Source organism: Callithrix jacchus, chromosome 7, assembly GCF_049354715.1.
Source record: "Callithrix jacchus isolate 240 chromosome 7, calJac240_pri, whole genome shotgun sequence".
Classification (NCBI taxonomy): Eukaryota; Metazoa; Chordata; class Mammalia; order Primates; family Cebidae; genus Callithrix; species Callithrix jacchus.
This window is the reverse complement of record NC_133508.1, coordinates 147,561,660-147,571,785: the sequence shown is the minus strand read 5'-3', so window position 1 is coordinate 147,571,785 and position 10,126 is coordinate 147,561,660. Positions and strand designations below refer to the sequence as shown.

The following is a 10,126-nucleotide window of genomic DNA, read 5'->3' as shown; positions in this document are numbered from 1 at the left end:
CTGTAACATCAGTGAATAAGAAGAGGTAAAAACACATGCCCTCAAGATGTTGACGCCTTATGAGAGAAAGCAAACAAACACAGACACACAAATAATCTAAGACACATGTGCATACTTTTCACTGAAGTGTGATACACACAGTGCACAGGTCTTCAGTGTGCTACGCCGGGATTTCCCACTTGTCTGCTATTCTGGATTCACCTCCCGGATAAAGACAGAGGAAACTTGCAGCACTCCACCAGGCCCTTCACAGGCAACTTCCCAGTTCCCGCCAAGGCCACCCATCATCGGCCCTCCGATACCGTGGACTCATTTCCCTCTCCTGATTTTCATGTAAGTGGAGAGACCATGTGTCCTTTCTCTTGTCTGGACCCTGTTACTCAACATGTCTGTGAGGCCCATTCATGTTTCTGCATGTAGCATTAGCACATTTATTTTCATTATAGCAGAGTAAGCATCCTATTATACGAACGATGGAATTATGTTGATAAACCGCAGTTCATTTGTTCATTCTTGTGTTCATGGCATTTGGATTGTTTTCCGTTATTGGCTATTTAAAATAAGCTGCTTTTGACATCATTGTATCTGACTCTTGGAATCCATTAGGACTCATTCCTGCAGGTTGGGATTTCTGGGTCCTGGGTAGATGTATGTTTAGCTCTAGTTGACACTGCCAGTATTCCAAAGCGGCTTTCCCACCAGCAATGCATGACACTTCCAGTTACTCCATAAATCACCAACAATTGTCAGTAGTTTCCATGTCAGCCATTCTGGTGGGGATACAACAGGATCTGAACAGTAGGGGTTTAACTTTCTGCTGTCTAATGATGTTGAGCATCTTCTTGTGCTTATTGGCCATTTGGATATTCACTTTTGGGAAATGCTTGTTGAAATTTTGGCTCATTTTTTAATGAGTTGTGTTTCTGGATATATAGTTTTTGGAGAAGAACCTTCGTTGATTTGTAGTAAGTTCCCCCTACTGAGCCTTGCGTGAATACCTGACCCACAGACTCAACAACTATTTCTGGTGTCACAGCTTAGGAACTGCTGAGCTATGAGAATCGTCCTCTGAAGCAGCTCACTCTCCAGTGAGATTTTAAATTACTTCAAGAAGATAGAATGCAGATGAAGATACGGGATTGCTGACAGGGTGGAGGAAGCCTATGCTTAAAATGTTCCTGAAAGGATGGGAATCAGGAAGAGATCAACCTGCAGATCCCCATGCAGGCTTTGCAATTATAGACCTCAGAATGACAAAAAGAAAAAGCTTAAGTAGGTCGGGCGCGGTGGCTCACACCTATAATCCCAGCACTTTGGGAGGCTGAGGCGGGTGGATCACGAGGTCAAGAGATCGAAACCATCCTGGTCAACAAGGTGAAACCCCATCTCTGCTAAAACTACAAAAATTAGCTGGGCATGGTGGCATGCACCTGTAGTCCCAGTTACTCAGGAGGCTGAGGCAGGAGAATTGCTTGAACCCAGAAGGCAGAGGTTGCGGTGAGCCGAGATTGCACCATTGCACTCCAGCCTGGGTAACAACAGCGAAACTCCATCTCAAAAAAAAAAAAAAAAAAAGCTTAAGTAAAAAAGCAAAGGATGCAGACAGACCGGCATCCACCTACTCATCAGAAATGCTCAATTCTAGAAAAGAGTGAGTAAATCTATTAGAGGCCAGAAGGGTTTCATCACAGAATTCTATCCCCAGCTGATATGGTTTGACTGTTTCCCCACCCAAATCTTACTTGAATTGTAATAATCCTCACATGTCAAGGGTGGGGCCACATGGAGATAATTGAATTGTGACAGCAGTTTCCTCCATACTGTTCACATGGTAGTGAATAAGTCTCACGAGATTTGATGGTTTTATAAGTGGGAGTTCCACTGCACAGGCCCTCCTGCCTGCTGCCATGTAAGAAGTGACTTTTCTCCTCATTCACTTTCTAGCATGGTTATGAGGCTTCCCCAACCATGTGGAACTATAGTCTATTAAACCTCTTTCATTTATAAATACCTGGTCTCCGGTACGTCTTTATTACCAGCATGAGAACAGACTAAAACACCAGCCAAAGTATTAAGCAAGCATGTAAAGACACTTTCAGTTATGCAAGGACTGAAGACATTTCTCTTGCAGGTACCCAAGAAAGTGAGGAAGTAAACCCAGAGAGAACGTTCTGATGAAGCCATCTGAGGAAACAATAGAGACTGGGTCCTGGAGACCGAGCAGAAGTGATGCAGGCATGGAGTGGAGAAGGCAAAAGGGACTCTGGCTCTTTCTGATGGGGATTATACCCCCTTAAGATCCCTGTTCAGTGAAACACAAGCTCTGCATGATTACGGAAAGCACTCAGTAAGGCTGGAGGAATGAATGTTAGGTTCAGGGCCAGAAATAGACTCCCCTTTCCATAGTGCCTCACTGAGTCTGTCAGAAATGAGAGCAAGAATTGTCAAGTGCCTTACTACACCCAGCCGAATCCTTTCCAACCCAGCCACTGTCAGGGTTACCACCCAGTCCCTTGGAAGAAGCAGTGACAGACACTCTGGGGCGCAAATAAGAGAAGACACACAGAAAATGTGGTTGAGGCCCTGGCACATTGCAGGCCATAGCCCTCAGTGCTCCTCCACCCCTTCCCTCCCACTACCTCTTACATAACCCCAAGGCCACTGAGCCTGGACCAGAACCAGAGCTAACGGGAACTAGGTGAGCAAGCAGATCTCTTGATGGGGAGTGGGAAAAGGAAACAGATTCTAGGAGCAAATAAGAGAAGACACACAGAAAATGTGGTTGAGGCTCTACTAGGATCAGGTGGTAGGCAGGGATCAGGTAGGCAGGGATCAGGTAGGCCCACCGCCTGGCCTTCAAGGCACTACTTGTTGCCCCAGACAGCCATCTTCGTGAACACAGGTCTTGGGAGGAAGCGGCTGGACTTCATGTAGGCAGAGATCTTCTCCAAGCCCTGAAAGGAGGAAAAATAAGGCCAGAGCTCAAGGTCAGCTGCCCATGAGGGCTGGGGCAACCCCACTGCAGGCGCAGCAGGTCAGGGCCCTGGCCACAGCCTTTCCACCTGGGCTCAAGTGCTGGAACATCGCACAGGCTCTTAGGGTCACCACATACATCTGCTAAGTTAACTCTTCCCACTTCCTTTAAGTAATGTTATACCATGAAAACAACTACCACTTATGAAGATTCTACACTGTACTGGGTTCTCTATACCCAAAATAAATTATGACATAAGCTTAGAAAATCCACTCAACTACTCTGCAAAGTCAAATCTATTATCACTATTTCTCCTGTGAGAAACCGAAATTCACCAACTTCCTCACACTCAGACAGCTAGTAAGGGGACAGGACTGCAATGTAGCCTGGTTCTGCCTCTCTCCAGTTCTGGCCCCTTTCTGCCAAATTCTCTTCTTCCTCTGTCGCACTACCCCCGACACCAGGTCCTGTCACCCCTTGACTGTACAGTCTCCTTTTCCACAGGGAGGCTCCTGGCTTGCCTTGGTGTAGACTCACAGAAGGGACCTCCAGCAGAAGAAAGGGGCTCAGGAGACACCCAATGTCTCAGTAAAACCTGGATGAAAGTGGTATGGGGGGCGATGGTGCACTAGAAAATGAAAGGCCAGACCAGGTTCTAATCATTCCCCTTAAAGCAGGAAGTCCAAAGTTCTCCATCTAGTTCCTGAGCAAAATCTCACTGTGCCCTAAGCCATCAAATCTCCAGCCCTGCTACTGTAGGCCTGGCTGCATGACACTCAGGTGTGCTGTACACAATCTTAACAGGATTCAACGCCCAGATAATTTCTAAGATATTCAAAAAGATTCGACCAGGCATGGTGGCTCCTGCCTGTAATCCCAGTATTTTGGGAGGCCGAGGTGGGTCGAACTTCTGAGGTCAGAAGTTCAAGGCCAGCCTGGCAACATGGTGAAACCCTGTCTCTACTAAAATTAGCAGGGCATGGTGGCTGGAGCCTGAAATCCCAGCTACTCGAGGCTGAGGCAGAGAATTGCTTGAACCCAGGAGGCAGATATTGAAGTGAGCCAAGATCACATCACTGCACTCCAGCTGGGGCGACGAGACTCTGACTCAAAAAAAAAAAAAAAATCCAGGACTGCCTGTTCTGAAAGTGTTCGGCCCTGGCACATTGCAGGCCATAGCCTTCAGTGCTCCTCCACCCCTTCCCTCCCACCACCTCTTACATAACCCCAAGGCCACTGAGCCTGGACCAGAACCAGAGCTAATGGGAACTAGGTGAGCAAGCAGATCTCTTGATGGGGAGTGGGAAAAGGAAACAGATTCTAGGCTCACAAACCTGTTGGATTAATGCCTCAAATTCCCAAATCTGTACTAAAGCAGGATTTGCTGCTCTTAAACAAGTTTGACAGGGGTGAAGGATGATTCCCTGTGAGTGAGGGGCAGGCCCCGGGCCAGGTACCCAGGGATGCCACACACACCTCACAGACTGCTCTGCCTGCAGGCCTCTCCCTGCTCTCACTTTCAGGATGGGGCGGTCCTCTATGCATCTCCCACTGTGCCTCTCACCCTGCTTCATGCAGAGGAGAAGGTTGGTGAATAGGAGTTAAAATCAGTGTGCTCCCCATCTCACAGGGGGACACTTGGAACACTGGAGGGAAAAAAGAAAGGAAGAGGCCAGGAGCAGTGGCTCACACCTGCAATCCCAGCACTTAGGGAGGCCGAGGCAGGCAGATCACCTGAGGTCAGGAGTTCGGGACCAGCCTGGCCAACATGGAGAAACCCCGTCTCTACTAAAATATAAAAATTAGCCCGATATGGTGGTGCACACCTGTAATTCCAGCCTCTCAGGAGGCTGAGGCAGCAGAATCGCTTGAATCTGGGAGGCAGAGGTTTCAGTGAGCCACAATTGCACCATTGTACTCCAGCCTGGGCCACAGAGCAAGACTCTGTCTCCAAAAAAAAAAAAGAGAGAGAGAAGAGAGGTAGGGAAGGAGAATGCCCCAGTGCAGGACATTTCAATATAAACTCCTTCAACAGGGGCACCCACATATGTACCTCATCCAGCTACAGCCACAGCCCTGGCTCTCAGGATTCCCCACACGGGGGTCAATTCATACAAAGCTGCTGGGGGTAGCTATGAATACTGCCTGTGGGTTTAGTACTCAACATCAATGCTACCGTGTGCCAGTCCTACTATTGCCAGCTGCATCCAACGCTCCTGAAGAGCTCTGCCCCTTCCAGAGTGTCCTGGGCAGTAAAACCCAGGCTGGACAAGGCCTGAGGCTTTTTCTTTTGTTGCAAAAGGGAGAGCCCTGACTGCCGCCCATAGATCAGAGGCTCACAGGGAGCCCAGCACAGCCTCCACTGGCTCTGGGACCCTGAGCAAAGGACTGACCCTCTCTCTCAGTTTCTTTATTTCTAAAACGGGCAAGATAATTCTGTCACCCTGTAGGAATGTTGTAAAGGTCAAATTCGACACCATAGGTATAATGTGCTGGTCACGGTTCATAGCATGAAGCCAGCACTCAACAAATGCGAGTTATTCTTTTGTTCTTCTTCTCCTTTTTATTTTTTTCTTGAGAGGGAGTCTCACTCTGTCGCTCAGTCTGGAGTGAAGTGGCACAATCTTGGCTCACTGCAACCTCCACCTCCTGGCTTCAAGTGATTCTTCTGCCTCAGCCTCCCAAGTAGCTGGGATTGATTGCAGGTGTGCACCACCATGCCTGGCTAATTTTTCTATTTTTTTTTTTTTTTTAGCAAAGATGAGGTTTTTGCCATGTTGGGCAGGCCAGTCTCAAACTCCTGACCACAGGTGATCCACCCACCTTGCTTGGCCTCCAAAGTGCTGTGATTACAGGCATGAGCCACCAGCACGGGCATAAATGTGAGTTATTCTTTGTATAGCTCCAGGACTGGGAAAGCATCACAAAGGAGGGAAAGAAATAAGGGACATTAAAGGAAAGGATGATGGGGGCATCACCTCAAATCGGGAGATGAAGTCCTTCAGGTTTGGGAAGGCGTCCAAGCAGGTGGGCTCAAATACTTGGTTTCTCTCAAGGACATCATAAGCAATGAAATCCACAAAGGTGATCTGGATAAGGTCAAGGATATGTGGGCTGAAACCTCCATAATATAGGAAGTATGACAAATCTGTAGTGTCCCCATCACACACCCCAGTTACCTTGTCCCCAAGAAACCAGGGCCGCTTCCCCAGAAACTGTGAGTAGAGCTTCAGCATTTCAGGAAGTCCCTCCAGGTATTCTGGCTTTAGTCTCTCCTGAGGCAGAAAACAGCTGTCACCACCCTCAGACATAAGCTCCCTGCACAGATGGGGCCTCCCCAGGGCTGTGCATTGCCCCAGGCAGCCACAGGCAGGCAGCCATCTTCCCCACAACTGGAACTGGGTCAGTGCCAGGCTTCAGTTGAATACATCAGCATTTATGAGACTCTAACGGGGTAGCTCGAGTCTCTCTGAGGTGATGGAAAGGCAAAAAGGAATGTGACACTGTCCCTGAATCTGTCCCTACTGACCTCCCAACAACCTCTGGGTCAGCCCCAAGAGCACCCTAGCACCTGGCAGTCTCTGACCCAGACATGCGCAGAATCTAGGATGCAAAGAACTTAGGAGCTCAGGAAAAGAAGTAGAAAGTTCCTCCTAGTGGAGTAGCAGCAGAATACAATGGGCATTGAGTGGTTTCTGGAAAGATGAGGAGATATTCAGAGGCTGAGTGAAAGAAAGGAAGGTTTTGAAAAAAGAGCCTCTGGCTGCGCCCCTAAGCTGCCCGTTGGGAAAATGCGCTGATCTCAGTGTGTGTCAAGGGAGTACTCAGGCAAACTGACACAAGAACAGAAAATGAAACACCGCATATCCTCACTCATAGGTGGGTGATGAAAAATGAGAACACATGGACACAGAAAGGGGAGTACTAAACACTGGGGTCTATTGGGGGAAAAAGGGGAGGGCCAGTGGGAGGGGGAGGTGGGGAGGGATAGCCTGGGGAGAAATGCCAAATGTGGGTGAAGGGGAGAAGAAAAGCAAAGCACACTGCCATGTGTGTACCTACGCAACTGTCTTGCATGCTCCGCTCATGTACCCCAAAACCTAAAATCCAATAAAAAATTTAAAAAAAAAAAAAAAAAAAAGAGAGTACTCAGAAGACACCAAAGTCTGGAGGTGCCATTACGTTCCTTTCTTTTGCACTTGTTTTCCCCCTAGTTTGAGTCTGTGTATGCCAAAGCAGGCAGACATATAAACCACTTGGGAGAGACAGCCCAAAGCACAAGTCATGGGTCAGAGAAGGAGGGGATTCTAGAAGTAACCGTTACTATCTAGAGAGTGAATTCATACCCTGGGGAGTCTGGATTCTATAAGTACATTGGTGGGGAATTGATTTAGAGGTTTTATTTGAGACAACTTTGGGGTTTGAGAGGCACTCTGGTGGCAGTATTTCCTAATAGCTTGGAGGACGAGTAGCAGGAAGGAGTTCAAATGGAAAACAGGAACAGTGTAGATGGCAGTACCAGAGTCTTGGCTCCTGATCAAAACTCTGAAGGGAAAGGGCTGACGGGGTAGGGGGCTCACAAAATCTGGATCATAGCAGAGTCTGGCCAGCTGCATGCGGTTGTCCATAAGCTGGTTCTCCAAAATGTCTTCCCAAATCTTCTCCTCTTCTGTCTCCCCACCTGCCACCCACAAAACACAGACTCACTCTCAGCATCGCACCCCAGACAAGCCCAGGAGGAGGCCGCCGTCCCCCCACACCCTGCAGCCTCCTGCACTCACACAGGTTGTGTTTGCGGGCAATGTAGCGCAGGATGGCGTTGCTCTGGGTGATCTTGTGAGCCCCATCAATCAAGTAAGGCAGCTGGATGGAGGGGAAACCAGGGAAGCTCAGTTGGGCCAGCAGCCTCCCCAGCATCCCCTTCCCATAAGCAAGGGCACACAGGAGACCGGGCACTCACTGTGCCTGCTCATGACAGGCCGAAATAGGAATACTGTCATATGGACGAATGAGCTGGGACACGGAACAGCATGGAAGGGTTGTGCAGACAGCCAGGAATGAGAGGAACTGGGCAGGAGACTCCTGACCCTAACACCTCTAAGCTGGGGAGAGGAGATGCAGTCAGAGACACGCTGCACTTTGCCCCAAAACCGCCCCTTCCCCTGCACCTACATTGGGAAAGTCCAGGCCCAGCTTGAATTTTTCCTTCAGCCACTGGCTTCTGTCATAGTCAGGAGCTGCGGTGGGAAGACGAAGTGAAAACAAACCTCCGGGGAGCCCAGCCCACCTTCCCCAGGGCCCTCCCAAGGAACCAGTGGCAAGACCCCTGAGACTGGTGGATCTAGAATCTGACCACTCAGTCCCACGTCCCAGGGTTCAGGGAGAAAGAATCCGGGTGAGGGCTCTGGACCCCACACGACTAAGGCTTCCAGGCTTTAGGCCAGCCCTGAGGGACACCCACCCCAGTTACCCAGACCGGGGGCCCAGCTTCCCGCACCAGCATCCCACCCTAGCATTCTGCCTTGTAAAGCCAGAGGTCTCCCTCACCGGGGCTCAGGGGAGGGGCAGGTTGCTGCTCCAGCAGGGGAGGCCTGCAGGGGCAGCCACAGGTGGCCACCGTAGGTTGCTTGGTGCCAACTCAGCGTGAGTGGGCAGGGCCCGGACAAGAGGATGCCATTACCGTCCCCCATTGTGTACATCTTTTCCTCGTAACTTGAGTCTGTGTATTCCAGGAGCAGGCGGATGGCGTGGGCCAGCTGGGAGAGATGGCCCGTGGCTCGGGTCAGAGATGGAGTGTCCCTGACTTGGTGACTTTCTCTGCACCAGGGGAACCCCAGTCTACATTGCACGCACCCATCGCCTCCTCTCCTTCCCGCCTCACACCTTCCCCGCGCCCCCTACCTGTCCCTTTCCCCTCCCCCACCCCACACAGCAGCAAGCACAGGCCTTCCCGTGAGGGACAGCCCTGAAGAGGAACCGTCCCTAGAGCCGGTCCCGCAGCTGTTCCGCACTTCCCTCCCCGCGTCTCGCCCCGTCCCACGGCGTAGTGGGCCCTCCCTCACCCCGCGGATGTCCCAGTATCCCAGTATCATAGGCATGGTGCTGGTTGCTGTGGAGTCTGCCAGCGGGCCTCAGCCGGGCGGGGCTCAGACTTTTAAAGAGGCCCAGCGAGGGAGAGGAGGGGCCTTACAGGGACCCCGCCCCTCGGCCCCGCCGCGCCCCGGAAACGCGCCGCTTTGGAGGCCCGGAGAGGGCGCCCGGGGCTGGAAGAAGGATCCCCTCCCACCTCCAGCCACGTGGGTTCCAGGAGCAAGGGCGGGGGAGAACTGTTTGAGCCTTTGAGCCCAGGGGTTCAAGGTTTGCCTGACCTGTGAGCGCGCCACTGCACTCTAGCTTAGGCAACAAAGACTCTCTCTAAAAAAGAGTGAGATTCTCAATAAAGTCATAATAGCCTAATAAAGAAAAATAACGCAAACGAACATCTGGTGCTCGGGGACTGACTGGGTACGTTTTCAAAACTTTTCAGAAGGCCTGTATGACCTAGATTGTCATGAACTGCAGACCTACACGGCATAACAAACCTAACATGGGAAGGACAACACAGGCAAGGATGATTATAACTCACTGTCACTTCCAGCCTAAATCCAAACGTCAGAAATGCTACTTCAGAGAAAAAAAAATGCTGTTTTTGTCATAAGTGGTACTGCACTCCCAGGGAGCTTGCTGGGTGGGGAGACAAACAGAAAGGTGGGGAGCAGGGGCTGGGGGAATCACAGGGAGGGAAGAGAAAGGCGATGTGGAAACGTTAGAATCTGGGGTAATCAGAGGTCTTTGGATTCATTCCTTTTGCAAATTTCTCAAACCCTGATATTAAATCAAAATAAAAAGTTTTTTAAAAAGACCTATCAAGGCAGACATCTACAAGTATTATTAACGGAAATAAATGTTCCATCAAAAAGGACTTACGTTAACTATATGAGTTAATTATGATTTCTATCATTATTATTATTTTAATACTAGTCTCCATCCAGCACACCACTGGTCTTCAAGGGGAATTAACTTTGCCCCTCAGGGGACATGTAGCTCTGTCTAGAGCCTTTGTTAATTGTGACCACTGGGAAGCACCCACGGCATCTGGCGGGTAGAGGCTGG

At 50.0% G+C, this 10,126-nt stretch overlaps 1 protein-coding gene across 1 annotated transcript; it reads right to left on the bottom strand.

The window, feature by feature from the left end:
* Window positions 1–1,995: 1,995 nt before the first annotated feature.
* Window positions 1,996–9,100, bottom strand: LOC100385358 (glutathione S-transferase Mu 2). Its single transcript, XM_009001848.5, has 8 exons — window positions 9,037–9,100; window positions 8,655–8,730; window positions 8,147–8,211; window positions 7,756–7,837; window positions 7,555–7,655; window positions 6,154–6,249; window positions 5,953–6,063; window positions 1,996–2,954 (listed from the first exon to the last, which is right to left on the bottom strand). Exons 1-8 carry the CDS (start codon window positions 9,070–9,072, stop codon window positions 2,865–2,867), a joined length of 657 nt encoding a protein of 218 aa, XP_009000096.2. The 5' UTR covers window positions 9,073–9,100; the 3' UTR covers window positions 1,996–2,864.
* Window positions 9,101–10,126: the final 1,026 nt, after the last annotated feature.

Bases quoted from the DNA above. Each gene is read 5' to 3' on its own strand.
- LOC100385358 (XM_009001848.5), bottom strand. From the start codon at position 9,072: ATGCCTATGATACTGGGATACTGGGACATCCGCGGG. The intron at 7,838-8,146 runs GTAGGTGCAGGG...CCCTCCATCCAG, and splicing joins TGGGCCTGGACTTTCCCAAT to CTGCCTTACTTGATTGATGG. The intron at 6,250-7,554 runs GTGAGCCCCCTA...TTTCTGCCTCAG, and splicing joins TCTGCTATGATCCAGATTTT to GAGAGACTAAAGCCAGAATA.